This window comes from Rhincodon typus, chromosome 14 (genome assembly GCF_021869965.1).
Source record: "Rhincodon typus isolate 14 chromosome 14, sRhiTyp1.1, whole genome shotgun sequence".
NCBI classification, from domain to species: Eukaryota; Metazoa; Chordata; class Chondrichthyes; order Orectolobiformes; family Rhincodontidae; genus Rhincodon; species Rhincodon typus.
In genome coordinates this window covers 18360700-18386852 of record NC_063345.1, presented here as the reverse complement: position 1 = coordinate 18386852, position 26153 = coordinate 18360700, and the positions used below count along the sequence as shown (strand labels likewise).

The following is a 26153-nucleotide window of genomic DNA, read 5'->3' as shown; positions in this document are numbered from 1 at the left end:
TGTGAACTTCCTCTGTTGAGTAAAAGCATTTTATGTATCTGAGTGACTTGGACTAAAAAACTTTATTTATTTAAGTAACTATGCAAGCCAAATGTTGGATTAAATTACCAGACACAAGGACCAGATCTACCTCGAGAGGTCTGATTGGAACTATTGTTGTTCTCTTTTTCGCTGTGTTATGCTGCTTGTCACTTCTGGTCATGTTACTGCAGCAAATAAGAGATCTACGGAGTGAACTGGCAAAAGTCCACAAACAACTTAATGTTTTTAGCAAGAGGGCAAGGGTAAATCTTGAGGATGATTCAGTGGAACATGAACAAGAAATGGTAAGGAAACATTCTGACTGTATTTCTCAAAGTTAGTAGGAACTGCAGATGCTGGAGAATCTAAGATAACAAGGTGTAGAGCTGGATGAACACAGCAGGCCAAGCAGCATCAGAGGAGCAGGAAAGCTGACGTTTCGGGCCTAGGTCCTGCTCCTCTGATGCTGCTTGGTCTGCTGTATTCATCCAGCTCTACACCTTGTTGTCTCTGTATTTCTCATGTTGTTTTCATTTGCAGTAATAGAGAAGGTGTTGCAGAGGGGATGGTCACTTCACAATCCTGACAGAGAGAGAAGGGCAAGATGTTTTTGGTGATGATGTCATGCTGTAGGTAGCTGAAAGATCAGATGCTAATCCTTTGAAGACAAAGGCTGATGCTGTGGAAAATGAGGACAAGAGGAGCCCTATCAAGGTTCTGGGAGGGAGGGGAAGGGTTGAGAGCAGAGGTGCAGGAAATGGTTTGTACATAATGGAGGGTTCTGTCTGCAACAGATGGGGGGTATCATCACTTGTGGAAAAAGCAAGACATGTTGCAAGGGTGGTATTGTTAGTACAGATGTGACGGAGATTGAGTAGCTGATAGAACGGAATTAAATCATTACAGGAAGCAGGGCAATTGGCGAGCTTGTAAAAAAGCCCACCAATATCAGAAGAATACCTTGAAGGGTGTTCAATTTATGAGAGGATCTGCCAGTTTAGTTCAAATGTTTAGTATCATGGACTCAAACCAAAATAGAGTGAATTGAAACTTCTGAGTATAGATACAGTCCTAGGTCCAGTGATTTTCAACTGTTTGATCAATGATCTTCCGTACATCATAATGTCAGAAGTAGGGACATTCACTGATGACAATATAATATTTGTGCTATTCGTGACTCCTCAGACACTGAAGCAGTCTATATCTGAATGCGGCAAGACCTGGAAAATGTCCAGGTTTAGGCTGACAAATGGCAAATAACAGTCGCTACAAACAAGTGCCAGGGAATGACTATCTCCAACAACAATCTACCCACTGACATTTGATGGCATGACCATCACTTAATGCCACATTATTAACATCCTGGGAGTTACTATTGGCCAGAAGTAGAATTGGATGAGTCAGTTAAATGGACTGCAATAGTTCAAGATGACAGTGAACACCACCTTTTCCAGAGCAATTAAGGATGGATAATAAGTATTGGCCCAGTCAGCAATGCTCGCATCTCATGAATCAATTAAAAAAAAAACTATTTTGTTCCATTATTGTAGACAAAAGTGAAATCAAAATTCAAGAGATAAATATCAATGCTCCAAATGCTCTGTCACCTGTAAACATGGCAGCATTAATATTTTTATGGAGTAGTAAGATGGCCCATGCTGGGAAAAGATTTCTCTCTCTTCTTATTGAGGAATCTCTCCAGATGCTGAGAGGAAACATTGAGCCTTGTCATTTTTGTGCAGCTTTTAGCATACAGCTGAAAAGGAGCATTGGCAGAGGGCTGGAAGCCTGTTCTAGTGAACATCCACTGCTATTGTAATTGGTACATCATAAGTCCTTCTGAGAGAGAACATTGCAAGCTGTGGGAAGAGATGAAAAAGAGAAAATTAAATACATTCCTCAGAGCTTCAGGTGTTGTAGCTAAGTAGCTAAGATTTGGGGCAGTATGGTGGCTCATTGGTTAGCACTGCTACCTCACAGCACCAAGGACCCAGGTTTGATTCCATCCTCAGGCGACTTCTGTGTGGAGTTTGCACATTCTCCCTGTGTCTGCATGTATTTCCTCACATAATCCAAAGATGTGTAGGTTAGATGGATTAGTCATGCTAAATTGCCCGTAGTGTTCAGGGATGTGCAGGCTAGGTGGATTAGCCATGAGAAATACAGGGTTAGAGGGACAGGGTATGGGGGTGGGTCTGAGTTGGATGCTCTTTGCAGGGTTGGTGAGGAGTCAATCGGCCAAATGGCCTGCTTCCACTCTGTGGGGATTCTATGATTCTAAGTACAATGCCATTGTGCAGCTGGGTCACATTGGATGTGCTGATTTAATAATTTGGGCTACAACTGGGCTCTGCAACCTAAAATTGCAATGGAAAATGTCACCTAAGTTTCCTCAATCTGTTTTTCATTGTGACTTTTTGGCAAATGCATATGTTAGGCATTGACCAGATTAGGAGCAGCGCCAGGAATCCCATTGTAGATTATTGTGTTGGCATTCAGTTAGTATCAATTTACCACATGCAGAATGGCTGATGGGATAAGGCTTTAGAGAAATGCCACAATCTGTTGAACAACACAGTGAGAATCAGAGCTTCAGGGGAGATGAGAAAACAATGGGTAAAATGTTTCAAGACACATTTTGTTTATAATTGTCCATAGGAAGATCTGTCCGAAAATTTGAAAAATAGCTATAATGCCAAATCCCAAATAAAAGAGCAGTTAACTGGACTGAATGAGAAGAGCTATGATCTCAGGAGCATTTCAAGGAAAAGGAGGGATGTAAGATCCTGTGAAAGTAAGTGACTGATTATAAATTACATTCAAAATGAACTCAAAAGTATTGTGGGTTTCAACATACTGGAACTCTGATACAAAGGGTAGGATTTTCTCTTTGGGTGCAGAAAACAAAGGTCTGGATTGTTTACATGTCCCTTGGTGAAAGTACTCATCGGTGCTGATTTTCACTGACAAAACAACTTTAATTGCTTTGGAGAGTGTCTTGTCCCTTCTCTTAATACTGGCAGGCAAACATTCAAAGCTGGAGGGGCCAATCAGAGGCTTGGAAGAAACAGTAAGCTGCAATAGGGTAATAAAAGGGACCAGCTGATTTGAAATGCAGATACTCTCTCTATAACCTTTCTAAAAAAAAAACTAAAAATATGGATCTTATAGCAACACCATCACTGTGTGGAGGAAACCCTGGAGATGGTGGACTGTGGCTGGTCCTGCACCAAGGTCAGCAGGGAAGGTCTCTCCACCCCTGTGTAACATGCCCTTTCCCTAAACCCTTGCCAACCAGCTCAGTCTCTCACTGGTAGAAGATTCCAGGCACTTAAACTAGCACCTGCCATGGTGGGGATCTGGAGGTCACCTGGAAATCTCACCCTGCTGCCACCCACTGTGTCTCTCCAAGAATAGCCAAGGAGGGTAAAAGGGTAGAACTGTCATTCTGGCTGTGCAGATATGATCATCTCCTGCCTCTGATCCCTGGCCCTGTGGAGAATGATGCTTTAGCTCTTTGATGTGATGAAATGATTGAATATTTGCAAAAACTCCACTGCTGCACAATTTCTACTGCAGGCAAAGTTCCTGATTCAGTTGGAATCTTGAGATTTTTTGGGTGAGCGATGCCTAGCAGAATCTAGGCGCTTATCACAAGAAAGGAAAACAGGCAAGGCTGCTGTCATCCAGAATCTTCCCATTAATCTTCCCATCTCCATCCCCTCCTGGCTTCCAATGTCATGCCTGACCCATACCACAATAATTCCTCTGATATTACACCCCCATCCCAGATGACCATAGGAACATAGAGATAGGAGCAGGGATAGGCAATTCAGCCCTTTGAGCCCGCTACTCCATTTAACACGATCATGGATGATCTTATCCTTGACTCAACTCCACTTTCCTGCCTGCTCCATAGCCCTTTATCCCACTCTTAATCAGAAATATGTCTATTTCTTTCTTGAATCTGTTGATTGATTCTGCCTCCACTGCACTCTAATGCAGTGAGTTCCACAGATTCAAAGTCCTCTGAGAGAAACAGTGTCTCCTGATCTCAGTTTTGAACCGATCTCCTCTGACTCTATAGCTATGACCTCTTGTTCGATACTGTCACACAAGGGAGTACATCCGTTCAATGTCTATCTTATTTTATATACCTCAATCAGATTCCCTCTCATTCTTCTGAACTCCAGCGAGTACAATCCCAAACTGTTCAACCGTTCCTGGTATGACAGCCCTTTCATCCCTGGAATCTGCACTCCCTACAAATTATTCTGGTCAACTTCCTCTGAACTGCCACCACATCCTTCTTCAAGTAAGGAGACCAAAACTGAACACAATACTCCAGGTGTGGTCTCACCAGTGCCTTATATAACTGTAACAACAGTTCTTTCCTTTTATAATCCAGTCCTTTTGCCAGGATTCCACTTGCCTTTCTTATTATATGCTGCACCTGCATACCCACTTTCTGTGATTCATGCACAAGGACACCCAGATCCCTCTGCACTGACGCACTTTAAATCTGCTTCCCATTTAAATAATAATTTGCCCTTTTATTTTTCCATCCAAAATGGACAACTTTGCAGTTATCCACATTAAATTCCAGATTCTGGCTCATTCTCCTAGCCTATCCAGAGTCATCTGGTAACTGCCTGCTTTCACACCTATTTTAGTACCATCTGCGAACTTTGCTATGTTATACTCTGTCCCTGCTTGCAGATCATTTATATAGATTGTAAATAGTTCAGGTACGAGAACTGAACTACAGCACTCCGTTAGTTATCGTTCTCCACCCAGAGAAAGATCCATTTATCCTGACACCTTGCTTTCTGTCAGTTATCCAATCTTCTATCTAAGCCAATACTCTACCCTTAACCCCCTGGATCTAACCTTCTGGATGAGTCTTGAATGTGGCCCCCCATCAAATGCCTTCTGGAAGTCTAGATGTACCACATCCACCAGATCCCCATTGTCTAGCTTGCTGGTTACATCCTCAAAGAACTCCAGCAATGTTCTCAAACACAACTTGCCCTTCAGGAAACCATGACACTGGTGAATTAAGTTTTGTTTTTCCAAGTGTTCAGTTATTTCCTCCTTCATGATTGACTCCGGCAACTTTTCCACTACAGAGATTAAACTAACCAGTCCATCGTTTCCCACTTTTTGCCAATCACCTTTTTTTGAGTAAGGGTGTCACATTAGCATGTACCATTCCACAGGTACATTTCCAGAATCCATGGAATTTTGGAAAATCGTAACTAATGCATCAATTATCTCTGCTGCCATCTCCTTTACTACCGTAGGGTGTAGGCCATCAGGCCCCGGGGACTTATCAGCCTTTAATCCCATCAGTTTACTTAGTAACTTCACCCTAGTTATAGTAATTTCATCAAGTTCCTTTGTAGTTTAGGGAAGAAACTATTATCTTCCACTGTGAAAACAGAGACAAAATATTGCTTTGGTACCTCTACTATTTCTGAGTTTTCATTGTTACCTCACCATTTTCATTCTCTAAAGGACCAACATTTACTTTCACTATTCTCATCCTTTTTCCATACTTTTGGTATCAGCATTTATGTTTCTGCTAGTTTCGTTTCGTAGCTCCTCTTCGCTCTTTTGATTTCATTTTTAGTAACCCTTTACTGACGTTTAAAGTTCTCCTAATCCTTCAGGGTGCCACTAAAAGAACCCTGGCCTTTCCATCCTTCTTTCCTTTCTCTCATCTCTACATCTTCAGCCTAATGCCAAATCTACCTGCCCATTGGCTAGCCAACCTCTTGTACACATACCTTCCCTCACTGTCACTCCCTCAGAAGTTAATATTCCATTTTATTCTCTGCTCAGTACTGCAAATCAGACTACTAGCAATTAAGCAACTTATTTTATACATGTCACTATTCATCTCCAAAGGTTTAGTTGGAAATTCAGTTGTCAATTCATTCTTAGTTCATATGTTGCAGTACTGGCAGTGGCTAATTTCATCATCACAAGATGACACAAAACAGATAGGAACAAAAATAAAGAAGAATTAAAAGCACTTAATTCCTTTGTAAAAGCCATCCTGAACATCATTTTGCTGATGAACAATGCAGATGCTAAGAGCTACTATTAAACTTTTTCAGAAATTTTTTCATTAACATACATGCTTGGTCTCCAGCACACCAATATGGCACAATAGTCCACCTATGCATGGTATATACCATGGGAGTTGAGAATGGGATCTCGGGTCTTCTGGGGAGGGGAGACGATCTACTGAATGTGAAGCCTGAGAGAGACCTGATTAAAGAGGAGAGCATTTTAGGGAAAGGTGGGGAGAGAAAGACTCACTTTCTATTGTTGGAGGGCATAGTGCCAAGCACGATAATGAAGAACATCTATACTTAAATCCACAATTAGATTCATGTTAACATTTAAATGCATTGTTTGAAGGCCGTATCGATCCATGCTTGATTGTAACCAAGGAGGAGGTTTTGTTAAGGCCACGTTTGGATTCCATATTTCACTGTGTGGAATGGTTGGATCAAGGCTACATTACATTATAGTGATTACAAAAAGGGGAACTGCAACACCCAATTTAATGCAAAGCATTCAGGGTCATTATTTATCAGTGAAGAAGGTGATAATAATTGCAATTAATGAAATATTAACCAATATTTTCTTTGCAGGACAGATATCATTCCTCCAGCTGATTCCTAATGCTAGGAAAAGCATAATTTTGCAAGGTAATTCAACAGGGTTTTTCTGTGCTGTAAATACTGCGTAATACCCTGAAATACAATTTTTGGGGTCTCTACTGTTTTTTACACCCCATTTCCTCTTGGATCCTTGGATATCGTATGTGAAACCCTGACATTTTGAGCTTCTTTAGCTTAATTACATCCTCTAATACTTTTCCTTTAACTCATCTTGTTTTAAGCATTTTGGGTGTTAATTCTTCCTCAGTGCCAAGTTCTTCTGCAAACAGTGAAGCAAAGAAATTCTTATGATTTTATGTCAGATTCTGCTTGTTTTCTAGCAACTTACTTTCCTCCCTTCTCAGAAGTTCCACTTCACACCTAACAGTCAGGAATACTGAGCAAGATTGATATGAAACAGTATACATTAGATACATAAGATAAAATCTTGGGGATGACCTTTATTATGGTGGCAAAGTGCAATCAAAATAACTTGCATTTATCAGGCACATTTAAGATAGGAAAATCCCCCAACACACCTCACAGTTTCAGAAGGAAAAATAATGGAGGCTAAGACAAAGAAAAACTAAGAAGGATGACAAACCTGATTACAGAGTTTTAAAGTGCCCTAACAAAGGGTTTAGGGAGAGTTTGTAGAACATGACATAGTTTTCCAAGATGTTCGAGTGTTATTAGAGTGGAAGATTCCAGCTGAGCATTTTCTACACTTGCAGCTCATAAGGGACTTTTCTCTCTAAAGTAACTAGGATTTCTCTGAATCGTGTCATAATTTTATTTATTTGTTTCAAATTTCTCCTCCTACTTTCACTCATCTTCAGCCAGTTTCATTTTTTAAATAAGTCCAAGTTTTTTCCACACTAATTTATTCAAGATCAGCAACACAAGGTGTCAAAGACAAAGGTGTGAACATATATCCCTGTCCTTGATGACTATTTATTGACAATCCATCACACTACCAATGATGCAGTGGCTTAAAATTATAAACGCATTTTCTGTGACTAACCTTCCTCTTGCTGCAAAACTTGTTTATCAGCAAAAAATATTTATGATATGGACTTTACCTGTCAAATGATTTCCAAAGTTTTACTTTCGGTTAACATTGCAATTAAAAGAAAGTTCTGTGACCTATTTTGCACTTTGTTGCCAGAACTGGCACACAATGATATGATGGCCTGAATTTTACTGGAAATCAGCTGTGTCAATTTTGGTGCTTTTCATGGAGGATTTCTGTTCATGAGCGCTAGTAAGATTTCTTATACTGTTATCTGAAACTCAATGTCTTATCTATGTACGACACCTTGGTGGTGCTCACTCTGCTCACTTGACAGAGGTGGAAATACTCACCAATGCTAATGCCATCTTTAAAGCCCAGCTCTACACCAGGTTAAGATCTGTCAATCTGGAGCTGCCCTGCATGGTTTCTGTCAATTACCCCAGACATGTTGAACAAAGAGAAATTAGCATCCAACTTTGCTGACACGGACCTGGAAGTCCTGGTAGAAGGGGAATACATGCAGTTACTGACCCTGAACTATGCCTTGATGTGGTGCTTCTTGCTGCTCACTACTGAGAATCCCATCTTCCCATTCAACACTTGGTTGGAAAATGGCATATTTTTCTCTCAATACGTGGAATCTTTTTAGTGTCATTCTCATGTGATTTTGCCACTTTCTCTACAACACTCACATTGTTCAGTGGCCAGCAAAATTCAGTCCAATGCGTTAATATCCCAGCATTACAGATCAGAGAGTAGATGGTGAGATCTAATTATATTTTCCAAAATGTCCCAGAAAGTTATGTGGAATAGGGTGGGGCAGGGTAAGTGGAAATTTAAAATTGCCAATCCTTATATCTCAAGCACTAAAAAAGCCTCAAATGCCCTACCAGTCTTCTTTATCTTTTCTTTATAGTAACAATGTTTGCCAGAGATAAAACACTTATAGTCATAGAGTCATAAAGCACAGAAACAGACCCTTCGGTCCATGCTGACCATAATCCCATACTTAGCTAATCCCACCTGGCAGCACTTGGCCCATATCCCTCCAAACATTTCTTATTCATGTACTTATCTAACTGTCTTTTAAAAATTATAACTGTACCCACATCCACCACTTCCTCTGGAAGTTCATGTTTTCTCATTTCACAAGTAACAGCTGTATTCATTATTTAAAAATAAGATGAAAACATTAAAATTGAGTAAAATACAAATTATTGAAGGTCAGTTAATGAAATCAGATATTTCAAACTGTTTAAGTAAGCAATTAATAAAACATGAATGTAAATTCTTAGAAAAGAGATTTGTATTCATGATGTGCTTTCTTTTAACATTAGCATTGAATTAACTCAGCCAGTATGTATTGCCTTTGCAAATCAAATTATAATAGCTTGTAATATCCATGCAACTGCAATAATATCCTTGCTTTGTTGAAGTATTCTTCATTGCTACATCAATCTTATACCAGCAGAAGATTCAACCTTTATTCCTTGGATTGTGGCTTCAAAGAAGGGTGAGGCACTGAAGGCAATTTCCAACAAAATAGTTGTGAGAGAGAGTGGTTATTACACTGTGTACAGTCAGGTAAGCGTAACCTTAAATAACTAACAAGTTGTAGAGCTGGCATCACAGGACAAATTTGGAATGTCAGTTTTCTCATAACTTGCCATGTACTGGAATCATAAGTGTGGTTGCTAACCATAAGCTGTGTTTACCTTAGTGGAATGTTACAGTTTGGGCATTCTTCCAGTACTTTTCCGCTCAGGTCATAGTGAAAACCTGTTTCCATAAGAACAACATAGATAATGCCAACAACTCAGAGAACTGACAGAAAAATTACAGGGTCATAAAAAAGTTTTTTTCACTTCTTTTAAGTACTGTTTTTAAAAAATGGCTATAAAAATTTTGCAGATAAAAAAAGTCTGTTTGGATGTGCAAGATAGTTGTAGGCAGGCGGTCATGTGATAAAACCTTTGGGAGTATATCCAACTTAAGTTGGCAACCACTCGCTAGGATCTCTCTGGGATAGTTTGCCCAGGATTAATCAGTACCTTTTAATTGAAATGGCAAACATTGGAGAACATGTGAGATAGTCTCAGTATTCTTATTTCTCTTTATTTAAATTGCAATAAATGTTTAATACTTGTGTTTACAGAATAAACCTAATTGACGTAATTTGAGGTTAAATAATACTTAAGCACATCAATGCAAAACCTCGTGGGTACAATATTGAAAAGCAATAAGAGGTTAGAATGTCAGTTTTACAATGTTGTTTATAACTGAAAAGCATGACATGGTCAAACAGCTCTATTGAGCATTCCCAACTGGATAGGAATGCACCATAATGAATGAACAGTTAACACAGTATTCTCTTCTGTAACAAAATACAACAAAGAACTGTTGATGTTGGAGACCTGAAACGAAAACAGAAAGTGCTGGAGAAACTCAGATCTAGCAGCCGCTGTGGAGAGAAAAACAGAGTTAACATTTCAAGTCCGGTGAACCTTCATCAGAACACATCCGGTTTTCTGCACACATACATAAGTTTGGGTTCAGGACAGACTAATCACCCAGATCTTCCTGGGTGTAAAGACAAAGGCTGGCTTGTCATCACCTTTCAAAGTAACTTTACAAGGAGTTTCAAGCTTTCCCAGTCCTGTATACTGGCACGCTAAGATTTTTTGCAGTTTTTGAGAGTTCTTATACCCGACCGAGGAGGTTGAAGAAAAAAGGTGCCTTCTTATTCAATGGGGAAGATCGCAGCACTGATGATATATACTTTCTTCAGATATGTGTGATTTTTGAATGTCAGTACAACATGCAACAGCCCCTTATCTGTAGGTATGGTGCCTGCATCTGCACACAGCTTTCAAACAGGTTATAATACATTCACCCTAACTAATGATCTGTGTCATCTGAGATCACTTTGATGCTGGCACCAGCATCCAGCTAAAACTTGGATAACCATTTATGTAGATGCATTTGTCAGGTGTACACCCGGCGACAGTTTAATTTCTCCTAAGGAAGAGTAAAGTTAGTTTTCCACAGACAGTTGTTCCTCATATGGAGAAGTTTACTCCATTGCATAATTGAGATGTTTTTCCAGGCTCTATTCCAAGATCTGAATATACATGTTGCCTTGGAAACAATTTGGTTTGTTCTTTAGATTGTAGTGCCTCTTCAAGAAATGACCTCTTTTCCTACACTGAATACATTAATGGGATAAGACCAGACAATATTTTCTTTGCTGATGTGGAGATTTGAAACTATACCTGTTACAAGATGCTGTCACATTAAATTGCTTAGGAGTTCCCACTGAAGTCACATATGGTATATTTTTAAATTATAGGTCTGTCTTCCCTGGTTCAATGCACTATTTTGTTTTAAGTAGTACTATTTAGTAGGAAGAGTACTACTCTCCGTAGTGTGTTCTACATTTGGTGTATAATGGTTCTTAAACAATTATCTGAACTCTGTATGCACAGCTATTTGGACTGCTTGTTCTCGAGCTAGGTCCTCTTTTGATTAAGGATATTCAATATTGATTTGATGATAATGACATAGAAACAAAGAAGATAGGAGCAAAAGCAGGCCATATGACTCATCAATCCTGCTCCACCATTCATTATGATCATGGCTGATCATCAAACTCAATTCCCTAGTTCCGCCCTCCCACCATATCCCTGGATCTCTTCAGCGAAAAGAGTTATATCTACCTCCTTCATGAAGATGCATAGTGTTTTGGCTTCAACCACTTTCTGTGGTTGTGAATTCCACAGGCTCACCACTGTCTGGGTAAAGAAATTTCCCCTCATCTCAGTCCCAAAAGGTTTCCTCCTTATCCTTAAACCATCACCCCTGGTTTTGGATTTCCCTACCATCAGGAATATCCTTCCTGCTTCAAACCTGTACAGTCCTGTTAGAATTTTAGAGGTTTCTAAGAGATCCTCTCTTTCTTCGAAATTCCAGTGAACATAATCCTAACCGACTCAATCTCACTTCATTTGTCAGTTCTGCCATCCCAGGGATCAATTTGGTAAACCTTTGCTGCACTCTATCCATAACAAGAGCATCCTTCCACAGACAAAGAGACCAAAACTGTACACAGTATATCAGGTGTGGCCTCACCAATGCCCTGTACAATTATAGTAAGACATCCTTGTTCTTGTACTTGAATACACTCACTATGAAAGCCAGCATACATTTGCCTCCTTCACTGCCTGCTGCACCTGCACAGTCACATTAAGTGACTGGTGCAGGAGGACAGCCAGGTCTCGTTGAACATTCCCCTCTCTCAATTTACAACTATTCAAAAGTTAATCTCCCTTTCTATTTTTGCTACCAACATGGATAACCTCACATTTATACTGCATCTGCCATTCATTTGCCCACTTTCTCAGCCAAATCATATAGCAACATCTCAGCATGCACCACGTAGCTCACCCTAGTATAATGCTGTCACAAATGAGTTCCTGTTGTAAATTTCCATAGTTGCAAGGTTCAGATAGCACACACAGGTTGTTAATGAAGCTGTCTACAGACTCTCCTGGGAATTGGCATATGCTATTGAAACATGAGCTAACCAGTGTTTCATTTGTTGTTGAAGTGAAATATTAATCAAATGGCTCTTATGAGGGTGTCAACATAATTTGTTTGTCGTTGATCTGTTTTCTGTATAACATATGCTCTTATGTTCTTCCCACACAGTACAGAAGTGTGCTGACCTGTTCTGCAATTGATCTATGTCCAATCATTTGAAACGTTTGAAATGTTAGGGATTGTGTGCTTTCTATATTTGTCAATTTACTGACCTACAAATGAATCCACTAGCTTGATTCTTTCTCTGGTAGAAAGATCGATACTTTTCAATTTTGCTGCCTTGGCTGGTTTTGCAAAAGGCACTTGATGACACTTGGATGATGTCTGTTAGGATTCCAATGCCCTTGTATTACACTCACTTTGATGTCTAGTTACAATCTGAGTTGATTAAAGTTCTTGTTGCTTTGTTGTTGTAAAGATTGATGTTGTACTAAAGCTGAAAGCTATTTATGTTTTGGCATTCTAAATGCTAAATTCAGTGTAAAGTCTGGCTCTTTTTCATGGGTGCTCAATCAGAAATTACTCTCTTTGCTGCAACATGGCTTTTATTGCTGACACTCTTTATCTTACTCCCCCACGCCCTACTGACTCCACCCCGGCCCCACTCCCCACCAATTTCTGAAAAGCTTGTTTTCCCCTATTACTGGCTATAAAATGCTAACTGTTGTCTTTGATGATTTCTCAGCTGGAGATTTCTGTTCAGAGATTATTCCTTCAGTGTGGTTTTCAGCTTTGTGGCTCTTCAGTTGCAAGCTAGTTCTAAAACTGTACCAACAATTTTTTGAAAAGGCAATTTTTCTTTTTAGTTCTTCCCTACTCCAAACAGTTTCAGATGTGTTTTTTAATCATCAGTGCTGCCATAATTTTCTAGGCAGTGGATCCCATCCCATCAGTAGTTTTTGTCTCATGATTTATACCCGCAACCATGAGTTTAGGTTCACGGCAGACTGGTCAAGGAAAAGGTCAGATGAAGAAGTGTCTTCAGACTTAGGGTTCATTAGAACTCTGCTTATTGCAAATACATGATAGTATGAGATATATTAGGCCTAATCTGTTAAATTAAGAAACTAATCTCTGAATGCTATCTTCCATCGTCTATCTATCCACAATAGATAGATGAAATATAATGAGATAAATGTGAGGTTATCCATTTGGTAGCAAAAACAGGAACCAGATTTTCTCTGAATGGTGATAGCTTGGGAAAGGGAGAGGTGCAAAGATACCTGGGTGTCCTTGTAGAGCAGTCGCTGAAAGAAAGCAATGCAGGTGCAGCAAACAGTGAAGAAGACGAATGGTATGTTGCCTTCATATTGCAAGGATTCAAGTACAGGAGCAGGTATGTTTTGCTGCATATATGCAGGACCTTGATGAGACAACATCTGGAGTGTGATGTTTGGTTTTGGTCTCCTTATCTGAGGCAGGATATTCTGGCTATGAAGGAATGCAACAAAGGCTTACCAGACTGAAGTCTGGGATGACAGAACTGATGTATGTAGAAAGATTGGATCAATTAGGGCTTTATTAGGGAGATTTGAAGAAAGAGAGGGGATCTCATGGAAACTGATAAAATTCTAGCAGGACTAGACAGGGTAAATGCAGGAAGCATGTTCCTGATGGTCAGGGAGTCCAGAACCAGGTGTCACAGTTCAAGCTTAGGGGATAGGCCATTTAGGACTAACATGAGGAGAAATTTCTTCACCCACAGATAGGTAAGCCTGTGGAATTCTCTGCCATAGAAAGCAGTTGAGGCCAGAATATTGTATGCTTTCAAGAATTAGATATACCTCTAAAGGCTAAAGGGGTCAAAGAATCTGAGGGAGGAGTGGGGGATTTGTGATCATTCTGGAAGCAAAATGTGTGTCAGTTCCCAAGGAGGCAAGTGGGGAGGAGTTAGGCCAGTTGACAGGGAGTCAGGCCGTTAGTGGGGCATTGGGTCCTAGGAGAGTGTTGGAATCATGTTGGGTGGTTGGTGGTTGGTGTGATGATGTCAGAGGCTGGGGATGTGTAGAGGAATGGGGAGTGGGGAGGCATGTTTCAATATTGAGCCAGGCATTTAGTTTAATAGTTACCTGTGATTAAGAGTAAGTTTCTAATTGGCTAATTTTTCACAAGTAATTATTAGTCAGAACTATTCAAATTCTTTGACTATATGGACTCTTTTGGAGGGCTTCAGACATAGGGCCATTGCCCATTAGCAATTCAATATCCCAGAAAAGTCCCATGGGGTGTCCTGTGGCTAGGGTTCTTCATGGTCCCGGCATACAACTCCAGTCTTGCACTGTTCTGATTCTGCCATCGGAATAACTGGTCCATTATCATAGCTCCCTATAGATAGAATGTGAATTTTAATCAAATGGGATTGTGGTTTGGGGTGAAAAGTGATGAGGGAATTGAAATTAGGTGAAAGATTTGAACAGTGTAATTAGCTAATAAAACTAATGATAACCAGAAAGAAAAACATGCAAAACTGATATGACAGATGAAACCTATAAGGTAGAAGAATGGCTAAACATCTACAGGGTATGTGACAAATTGGTTTGCAATGACCATACAATAATATTTATTACATTTTAAATCGCCAAAAGAAACATTAGAGCTTTACAAATAGAAACAGATTGGCAAAGAGTATCAACTGGAGCTCCCCCATTCAGCAGTGTTTTAAAAACAAACTGTGAATTAAACTTTCTTTTCAGGTTGTCATTTTTTAAAGGAATTCACTATTACTATTCTAAAATGTAGTTATGCTGTTAGAAACAGAACAGAAAAAGATTACGGTTAATTAAATGCGTTTTGGCTTGCTATTTCCTTTCTTCTGTGAATAGAAATGGTATCAGCTAAATGGCTTATGGATTGACTGAGACCAGCTACACAACGTAACTGGCTAACAACAACTAAGATACAGTAATTAACAAAGGATGTAAAATGTAAAAGTCAGATAGTTTGAGGAAGTATAATTATCAGTAGGTAGTTTACATTATGTGTATGTTTTGAATTTTTTCATGAAAGTTCCTCCTATGAAATCACGGTTATTCTCCTCTAAACCATATTTGAAGTTGTTGGGACAACAAGATGTAGAGCTGGATGAAGTTGTTGTTATTTTTGAAGAAACACGAAACGGAGAAGAGGTATACCTTAACCCAGCTCCCATCTACTCAGAATAAGACAGCTCTTGTTTTTAGATTAATATGGATGTGATCTGCAATGTCAGTATGTGATATGGTGGATTCTAATTTTTCTCTTAGCAAGAACTTACAACATCTATTTAGAGAACTGTAATTACTCTGACGAACAAAGCAAACCAAAAACATACACATTCAGTCATGTTAGACAACAAGGTGCAGGGCTGGATGAACACAGCAGGCCAAGCTATGATGCTGCTTGGCCTGCTGTGTTCATCCAGCTCTGCACGTTGTTGTCTCGGATTCTCCAGCATCTGCAGTTCCTACTATCTCACATTCAGTCATGTTACTTGTTTGGTTCAATAATAATGACATATAGCCTATGACTTCACAGTTACAGTAATGATACTGCTTTATATCATTTGACTGGCTCTGAATAATACCTTCAATTAATAATGTGTTCAATTAGCAAATTCAGCAGCACTTATTCTAATTAACAACTCCCAAACTTCCTACTCCAACCAATGCCATTCCCCATCTACTTCAATTAACCCTGATCTTCAGATACTTTAATCACCAACTCCTCCTACTCAAATTAACAACTACCAACTACATTTACCCTAATTAGTAACTCATCCACATTCCAATCATTAACAAAACCCTCACCTCCCTTGCTCTAATTAACCAACTGTATTCATGTTTATTCAAATTAACAATTCAATCAATAATATGATAGCAACCTTTCAACCACCCTAATTATAATTAGCAATCAATAGCTCTACTTATTGTAATTAGTAATTCCTAACCCTGCCTACGGTAATTAACAAAGTATAATTTCACCCATTGTAATTAGCAACCCCAACATATCTAATTAGCAAACAGTGCCTTGAAGCACAGAGTATCAGTATTGCCAGAGTTACCAACAAGAAAAAAAGAATCCTAATTTGCCTAACAGTTAATTCTGTAGGAGAATTTTTAAATCAAATTCTTTAATGTTTCACATGTTACAAATTACTTCAACGTGTTCTTGCCTGACAACAAAGTGTTAGCACTTTTCTGTACATGAACATCCAAGACTGTATTTAACATGTTCTAATGCCAGCCATATGTGAGTATCCCTAAGTTTGGTACTCCATATGTATTTAGTGTCTGCATTCTGACTCTGTAATTGCTGTTCATTTCACAGGTTCTTTACTATGATAACTGCATGGCCATGGGTCATGTAGTCCAGAAGAGGAAGGCTAATGTTGTTGGGAATGAACAATCTGTGCTGACGCTATTTCGCTGCATTCAAAACATGCCAAACAGCTCAGCCAGTAATACCTGTTTCACCGCTGGTAAGACTAGAACCATACACAATATATCATAAAATGTATCCATGAAAGCTAAATATTACTTTTCGGAATGCTGAGTGCAAAAGAATACAAGAAGTAAGAGCAGGAGTAGAGCATTTGGCGCCTCATGCCTGACCCACTGTTCAACAATTTCATGGCTGATCTGCCCAGACTTTGAATCCTCTTTCTTGCCAGGTCATCATAGCCCTCAAATCCTCAATATTTCAAATTCTATCTACAGTCTTTTCAGTGATCTAGCCATCACAACTCTTTGGGGTAGAAAATTCCAGACTTTTATTACCCTCTGGGAGATGAAATCCACTGGCATCTGTTTTACATGTGTATCCTCATTCTGCAACCTTGCCTCCTAGTTGATATGATAGTCAAGGAGGTGAATAGGCATATGAAAACAAAATGCTGGAAATACTCAGGAGGTCATGTAGTATCCGTGGTGACAGAAACAAAGTCAACATTTCATGCCAATGTATGTAGAGGCCATTGCAATGGCTCTGGGAGATATAGGAAGGAAGTGTGGAAAATAGAACAATACATTCAAGGACCCTAGCTATCAACCATGTTGGGATAACACTCATTTCGTGAAAAAGGAAGACATGATGGATGTCCTGGTGGAAAAAGGAGGCATAGTCAGAACAGATATGACAGAAAAAGAGGACCTGGGCAAATGGAATAAAGTCTTTACAGGACAGTAGGAAAAAGTGCATGGTAGCTTTGGGGGTTAGTGTACATACAGTGAATAAGCACTTTGCAGAAATGTCTGTTTAACTCATAAGTACGATTCCAACCTTCTGACTGTCTGTCATTTTAATTCTGTGCCTCAATTGTGTTCTGAACCCTCTGTTCACAGCTTCCTACAAATGGTCCAATGAAGCTCAACATAAGCTTAAAGAACAGTTTATAGGCAGTTTACAGCCTCCACTCATCACTGAATTCCACAATTTCAGATTGTAACTTCTACCCAAAATCATTCGGATAAATTCTGTTGGTGGTGATTCAGCAAATCCTGTTTACATTTCCTCTAGTTTGTCTCTCTTGTTATTTCATTTTGCCTTCCACCCGTATCCCTTTTGCCATTTTGTTTTTTGTCCTACTGCGTTATCTCAGACTTTCCCTTTTGTACTTTTCTCCTGCCTTTCTCGCCAAGCCTCTTTACTTGCTTGAAACCTGGTACGTTTCTAACATTACCAATTACCAGTGGCCTGAAGTGTTAACTGTTCCTCTCTCTACAGGTGCTGCCTGACCTGCTGAGAATTTCCAGCATTTTTAGCATCTGCAGTATATTGCTTTTGCTGATAGGAAAGGGATTGAATTGGTAAGATTTCCACTTTTTTTGTGGGTAGGACATTTCATATTATAGTTTTGCTAGGAGAGGAGCTTAGATCTGAGAAACAGATATTCAATAAAACAGCCAAAACAACATCAAGGTCCACATGCTTTGTTATATCATTGCATATCTTCTTGCTCTATAGTGTCATGAAGAGTAAGGAAATTTGACTGGACTTTATGATAGTGGAGACTTTGGCAGGAGGCAAGTGGGTTATTAACCTCGCATTTTTAGCTGAAGACATTTGCACACACTTTAGTTCATCTTAGTCACTCACATGTTGCACTTATGGTTGAAGGTGGAATGTTCATAGAAACCGCTCTCTTTGCTTGTCTAATTACCCACTGTCATTCTGAAGTAAACATAGTGTAATCGTTCCATCGGTTGTGGGACTACTGTCAGTAGTCTGCTGCTTTTTGTTGTTTGAATGTAGATAGCCTTGCACTGAATTTCACAAGTTGCCTCATTAAATTGCTGGTGCTGGTGCCGGTGCTGGTGCATCATTCTACTTTCCACTTTTCCACATTCAATAATAGTTCCATCTCCAAACTTGATTGCTATGAAGACATAGTAGGAACTGCTGATGCTGGAGTCTGAGATAACAAGGTGTGGAGCTGGAGGAACGCAGCAGGCCAAGCAGCATCAGAGGAGCGGGAAAGCTGACATTTCGGGTCAGGACCCTTCTTCAGAAGGTGTGAGGGAATTGAAAGCCATAGTGTTACAGATTGTGATTCAAGTCAAGTCAAGTTGCCATAGTCTTACCAGATCATAGGGCTGCTCTCTCATTAGAGAGAGGCAACTGATGGTGATTTAATCTGAGGGCCACCATTCCTTAGGGAATCAGTATCTTTTAACAATTATTAATGTGTCGACAAGATTCCCTGAACTAGTGGTTTTAGGAAAGATTGCTGCAAAAATTGTTGTGGAAAATTAAGTTCAAATATTTACAATGGATTACCAAAACAAATACAATCAGATCAAAGTTCAAATGAAATGTCACTAACAATTACCATTGACTAGACACTCAACTAAATAGCCATATAAATACTTTTGCTAAAAGAGCAGATCAGAAGCTAGGAAACGTGCAACAAGTAACTCACCTCTTGTCTCAAAAGGCTTATCCACCATCTACAAGGAACAAGTCAGAAGTATGATTAAATACACCACACTTGTCTACATGAGTGCAACTCCAACAACGCTCCAGAATCTTGACTCCATCCGGGACAAACCACTTGATTGGCATCACATCTTTAAACATTTTCTCCCTCCACTGTTAACGCTCAGTAGTAGCAGTGTGTACCATCTACAAGATGCAGTACAGACCCAGGCTTCATTGACAGCATTATCCAAACCAATAATCACTGTCATTTAGAAGGACAAAAGCTGCAGATATGTAGCAAGTTTCGCATGAAGTGACTCACCGTTCTGATTTGGAATTACATTACTGTTCCTTCAGCACTGCTAGATCAAACTCCCATTCTGGGTCTACCCACAGAAAATGGACTGCAGTGGTTTGAGAAGACAGCTTACCACCACCTTCTCAAGGACAACTGGAAATGGGCATGAATGAAATAAAGTAAAAGAATCAATGACTAACTTAGGAATAAAACAATTTACATCTTCTGTTTACTCCCCCATAATCTCAAGAAGCAATAAAAAAAGGCATCAAATTTTGAAGATCATGATTTGTGTTTATTGCCAGAAATGTTCTAATTGGGATAAAGGAATTTCTTTGTTATTACTTGTCCTTTTGAATGTTCCTAATGAGTCCACTGCATTTAGTCTTTTTAACTTGATACATTGGTATGAGGTGAAAAAACCACTTAAATGATTGAAGAATAACGGTAGAATCAAGTCTTAAAGACTGTGCTTCTAGCATATATGTTTTGAGTTTCAGAAAGAATGTGGAATTTGCCAGCACAGGGAGCTTTTTATGCTTTTTTAGGATCTGGGTGTTGCTGATGAGGTCAACATTTGTTGCCCATCTTTATTTCCCTTGAAGTGAGCTGCCTGCCAAACAACCTCAAAGGGCAGTCAACAGTCAAACACATTAGTGCGGATTGGATTCAAGTGTAGGTCAGAGCAGGCAAGGATGACAGATCTTGTTTCTTAAAGGACATTTGTGAACCATGTGGGGTTTTATAACAATCAATTATATTTCCATGGTCATGATTATTGAAAGTAGTTTTACATCCCAGATTTGCTAATTGAACTTAAATTCCACATTCTGATATGGTGGGATTTGTATACGAGCCCAGTGTATTGGCCTGGGCCTGTGGATTCCGAGTCCAATGACATGGTTGGGATGTGTTTACAGAATAGTTAGGTAATTATATCAGGGAGAGGGGAACAGAGGGTTACGCTGATAGGGTTAGAAGAAGAAAGGGAAAGTATACTGATATTCTATTGCCATTATACAGGGAGTCACCACAAAAGTTAAAGATTTAATCAACTTACTCAAAGCCCCAAGATTTCTTTTATGATAGACCCAGCATAATATTTTGTCCAAGTTTCTGTATTAAGCAAGAAATTACTATTTATAACTAAGAAATTGGTTCTAAACACAGAAAAACAAAATGTGAATTATTAACTGATAATACTGACTCTTAAGCTCTATCCACTTCGTAAACTTCTATGTAGAAATACACAAACAATCAAATAAACATAAATATTATGGGCGGGGAGAAAAGTATTAGGGAAACATTTTGTTTCTTTTAATCCTCAGATCTCCGATCTTTTTTCTGATGCTTTCAGTTCTTTGTGAAGACACCGATCCGTCACTGGTTAGAGGCAACAACTTATAGCAAATAATGGGAGAAATTAGCTATTTTTCAGTTCTTGTTTACTTGATTGCACAGAAAGAAAAGGAGAGCTGCTGTGTCCGACATTCTGGAGACCTTCTGCCTCTGTATTGTTCAAGCACAATCTGCCCACCAGCTGATGACTTCTAACCTCCACAACTGAAACCCAATCAACAGTCTGTCTCTGGGGGAAACTTACCCTCAATTCATAATCACAGTGCTTTTGGTGTCAAATATCATCCCCATTGCTTGAAAAAAGAAACAGGGTAAACACAACACACAATGATTTCCAGTAACTTGCTTTTAAATAAAATGCAGAAACTCCTTTCACAGTCCTTGGTTTAAGTAAGTTCTTTTCCTAGTTTGGTCCACAATCCAAGATAAAGAAAACTAAAACTATATTGTCTTTACAGTCATTGGTTTGAGTGGAGTTTTAAAGCTATCCTGAACTTATTAGCCAAGAGTCCTGCTTCTTTGCAATACACCCTATAAAATAAATGGAATTCAGTCAGTGTTCCTGAACATTTTCAACTTCCTTTTTGCAGATGATGGCATTGACTCCTATAATGAGATTAAAAACATAGAAACATAGAAAATAGGTGCAGGAGTAGGCCATTCAGCCCTCTGAGCCTATACCATTATTCAACATGATCATGACTGATCACACAGTTTCAATATCCCTCTCCTACTTTCTCTCCATACCCCTTGAACTCTTTAGCCACAAGGGCCACATCCAGCTCCCTCTTGAATATATCTAACAAACAGACCCAATCAGCTTTCTGTGGGAGAGAATTTCACAGGTTCACAACTCTTTGAGTGAAGAAATTCTTCCTCATCTCAGTCCTGAATGGCTTACCCCTTATTTTTAGCATGCGACACCTAGTTCTGGACTTCCCCAACATCAGGAATATTCTTCCTGCATCTCGCCTGTCCAGTCCCAACAGGATTTTGTATGTTTCTATATTGTATGTTTCATTCTTCTAAATTCCACTGAACACAAGCCCAGTCAATCCAATCTTTCTTTCTTGCTATCTTAGGTTTAGTCCTGACCAACTTTATTAATTAAACTGCAAGATAAAATAAACAGAAAATTCTGGAAATACTCAGCAGGTCTGGCAGCATCTGGAGACAAAGACAAGAGTTAACATTTCAGGTCTGGGACATTCCATTAGAATTATTGTTTGAGGTTGTAGACTTGCTCGCTGAGCCAATGCATTTGGTTGCAGATGTTTCATCATCCTGCTAGGCAACATCGTGAACCTTCACCAGAGGCGCACTAACGATGTTACCTAGCAGTGTGATGAAATGACTGCAATCAAACACACCGGCTTGGCTACAACCTCATCCATAACCTGAGCTACAAATCTTCTCAAAAACTTTAGAATTATTGTTTAGCTGCTGAACTTCAGAATTTACTGACTGTTGAGAAATTTTGGCTCCAGTTTTCACGTCAGTGCTTTCTAATAATTATAGTGGCCCGGGCACCTCTGTTGACACTGCCATCCACAAGTACTGTTGCTAATGAGAATGGAACTGACATCTGCATTCCGTGGATGGAAATTCTGAAGACTTTTTCACATTTTCAATATTGATCTTTTATTTGACAACTTGCCGGTTGATAGAAGGAACAATCCAGCAGACAAATTGTTTAATAAGTAGTTACATCATCCAATCATGGCATTGACAGAACTTGCTTTATTAAACACATGATATATGCTTGTAAATAATTCATGCTACAGCATTTCATGATGGACGTGAAGGGAGGCAAAATCATTTTACTTATCTTTTAAACTCTTCCTGCCTTCATTCCATGGTTTATTCTTACATGCAGCTGGCATAAAACCTGATAGCTGATAAAAGTTTGGTGACCTCCATGAAAATGAAAGATCTTAAAGGAATCGGGCTCTCAGTCGGCTCACTATGCTGCCAATTGCCTTGTTAACAGGAACGTGTATCTTCTGGGACATGAAAGTAGCCTAGGGTAGGAATGGAGGTAGGACTTCCAGTTACCTTGCTTAGCAGCCATGTGTTTTCCAGTCCCACCTCCAATGGGTCCCAACTGAGATCATGAAAATCCAATTCCTTGTTCCGATTACATGTGACTCATTTTACCTACGTGATGATTGCACTTTGCCAATACATTTATGAAAACTCAGCCAAGACTAAACTGGAAGAATAGTCCATTCTAAAAACCATTTTCAACATCATTGCTATGAGCTAACTAGATTCTGTTTTGTTCTGTTGCTAACTATGCCTTTCTGGTTTAGGAATTGTGAATCTTGACCAAGGGGATGAGCTGGAACTCCTGTTACCATCCCGACCCAATGCCAACATCTCCATGGAGAAAGATTCAACATTTTTTGGTGCCATTCAATTATTACGAAGCAATGTCTGAGAGTGAATTGACTGCCCAAGAGTGGGATAATTTTACATGAGATGCATGCTTGTATATTTCCCCTGATCTTCAAGATTAACCTTATAATCAAAAGACACCAGCATCATTAATCAAGCAGTTGGATTTATCTGCTATCATCGCAGGTTGTGATATATTTATGATACTAGGATCTGCCGTTGTCCCTCACTTTCTAAGTTATTTCACAATCAATTTAATTGCATATTGCTTTGGATGAAATCTAATCCTGTTCAGGCCCTCGTGTTTTATATTTTTCACTGTCTGGAAAATAAATTGTTGCTTGCTTTCATAAACCTATCTTCCCAATGCCACCAGTTTCTCTTGCATGTGATTTCTTGCAAGGCCTTTGTAAAGTCAAGGCAATATTGTTCTAATGAACTACAAGTCAAGTACATCATGGACAAAACAGGTAATCATCCTGGGATTTCTCCAATATTTCACATGGCTGTGAGGGCTGAGAGAGTTAATGGGATCTTTAAGGAGATACAGACTGTTCCTCAGGTTAAACATTTCAGTGGCTCTCTCTTACAGTGTTCTGAGAAAACATACTGTACATTTTGCATGTGTAACATGTTGCATGGATAAAATGGAAAATATTGCAAATATTTTAGGCACGGCAAAAGCGAGGATCTAGAAAATCTCTTCATCATGTGAATCAAAAACTGTCTGTCACATGCAACATGACAATGAGTTTTGATACAATTTACATCAGCAACATCAATCAGCTGTGCATCCAATATCCAGTATGGGATGTACAGAATTACCAAGTAAGGATTGGGTAGACAAAAGTTGTTGATAATCTCTTTTTCCTGGCCACTGACTCTATCCCTCTCCCCAGAAACTGTCTGTGCTGGATTTGTCACATTTGATCTGAGTATATGCTTCTCATCAAATATCTGCATCACCATTAAGGCTAATATAAAATCAAAATACAGCCTCTGCTGGAGATCTGAAATAAAGCAGGAAGTTCTAGAGAAATTCAACAGATCTGGCAGTATCTTTGTAGGGAAAAATAGAGTTAATGTTTCGAGTTCAATGATTCTTCTTCAGAACCCAGACAGCCCACTTCCATCTTTGTAACATTTCCAAAATCTGCTGTTGCCCCATCTTACCTTCATCTACGGCACTGTTACTCTTCACTCTATTTATTCCAATAATTTTGTGGCTGACCTCTCATCTTCATATAACTTTGAGCTCATCCAAAAGTCTGTTGTCCACGTCCTAACTTACATTGTGTTCAGTTCACACGTCACTCACAATTCTCCACAATATCTACATTCTTCCAATTGTACCACTGATGCATTCATAATTTTAATCAGTCCACCATTGTTGATCATGCCTTCAACTATCAATGCTCTATGATCTGCAAATTCACACTCTATATTGCTGTATCTCTCACGCTTCTTTAAGATGCTCTATTGTAGGCATATAAATAGTGAAAGGGGAGTAAGAGGAGGAATGGATCCAATTAGGGACTAACCATGGGATTTATGAATGGAGGTGGGAGGTAACACTGAAGTATTAAGTGAATATTTGATACCTATTTTTAGCAAGGATGAAGAAGCACTCAGCTGATACTGAATGAGGATGCAGCTCAGACACATGAATTTGGTAAGGAAGTGGTATTGGATAGGCTTAAAGACTGGTTGAATTGCATCCAAAAATACTGCAGGAAGTTAAAGTAGAAGTTGCAGAAGCACTGACCATAATCTTCAGACTTGTGAGCAAGGGTAGGAGTCATGCAATAAAATGGACAGCAGCAACATTTGATACAAAATTAGCTAAATGATAGTAAACAAACAGTAGTGTGGATAGTTTTTTTTGGACTGGAGGAAGATTTATTGTAGAGGTCCATGGGTATCAGTGTCAGATCCTTGCTTTCCTGATATATATTCATGACCTCGACCTTAATGTACCAGGCAAGATGATAAAATGTGCAGATGACAAATATTTGTAAGCATTAAGAACTGGGAAGATAGTATAGAATTTTAAAAGGATGTGCACAGGTTGGTGAAATGGGCAGAAAAGTGGCAGATAAAATTTAATGCGCAGAAAAGTGAAGTAATTCATTTTGGTCGGAAATAGCAGATAGACTGCATAAAAGTAAAGATGCAATTCTAAAGGGCGTACAGGATCAGGAGGATCTTAATATATATACATATAGATCATTGAAGATGGTAAAGCAGGTTGGAACAGTAGTCAATGAAGCATTCGGGAGCCTGGGCTTTATCAATAGGGCCATATAGTACAAGTACAAGGTAGTTATGTTAAACAGTGGTCCAACATTGGCTGGAGTATTGACTCTAGTTTGGGTACCATGCTTCTGAAAGGATGTGAAGGCATTAAAGAGAATGCAGAAAAGAACATGAGAATGGTTCCAGAGATGATGTTACATAGAAAAGGTGGCAAAATTGAGATTGTTTATCTTGGAGAAGAACACTTGAGAAGAAATTCAACAGAGATATTCAAAATCATGAAGGGTCCGGGTCAGGTCAATAGGGAGAAATTGTTCCCACTGATGGAAGAATTGAAAACCACAGGGCATAGACTGAAGGTAATTGCCAAAAGAAGTATCGGTGACATGAGGAAATATTTTCCATGCAGCTAATGGTTAGGATCTACTTTCCAAACGAAATTGGAGAATTATCCAAAAAGGAAGAAACAAGATATGGCTATGGAGAAAAGGCAGGGGAGTGATTCTAGGTGAACTGCACAGACATGATGGGCTGAATGGCATTCTTCTGTGTTGTAACCATTCTTCAATTAAACCTACTGCTTTAACCAAGCTTGTAAGCAACTGACCTAATTTCTCCTATGTGGCTCAGTGTCAAATCT

General features: G+C 39.2%; 1 protein-coding gene across 4 annotated transcripts; it reads left to right on the top strand.

Annotated features, from left to right (window-relative positions):
• Positions 1-25972, top strand: LOC109914226 (tumor necrosis factor ligand superfamily member 13B-like). Of its 4 annotated transcripts, none has more exons than XM_020513808.2 (6): positions 1-326; positions 2680-2815; positions 6687-6743; positions 9182-9294; positions 16615-16765; positions 23173-25972. In XM_020513808.2, exons 1-6 carry the CDS (start codon positions 81-83, stop codon positions 23298-23300), a joined length of 831 nt encoding a protein of 276 aa, XP_020369397.1. In that variant the 5' UTR covers positions 1-80; the 3' UTR covers positions 23301-25972. The 4 variants fall into 4 exon arrangements, with proteins under 4 accessions (XP_020369397.1, XP_048461385.1, XP_048461384.1 ...); XM_048605428.1 differs by having other exon boundaries at positions 9179-9294; XM_048605427.1 differs by lacking the exon at positions 23173-25972 and adding an exon at positions 19220-19784.
• The last annotated feature ends 181 nt before the right edge of the window (positions 25973-26153 follow it).

Coding starts and splice junctions, on each gene's coding strand:
- LOC109914226 (XM_048605426.1), top strand. CDS start 81: ATGCAAGCCAAATGTTGGATTAAATTACCAGACACAAGGACCAGATCT. Junction 2,816..6,686: donor GGATGTAAGATCCTGTGAAA/GTAAGTGACTGA, acceptor TTTTCTTTGCAG/GACAGATATCATTCCTCCAG. Junction 9,295..16,614: donor ATTACACTGTGTACAGTCAG/GTAAGCGTAACC, acceptor TTCATTTCACAG/GTTCTTTACTATGATAACTG.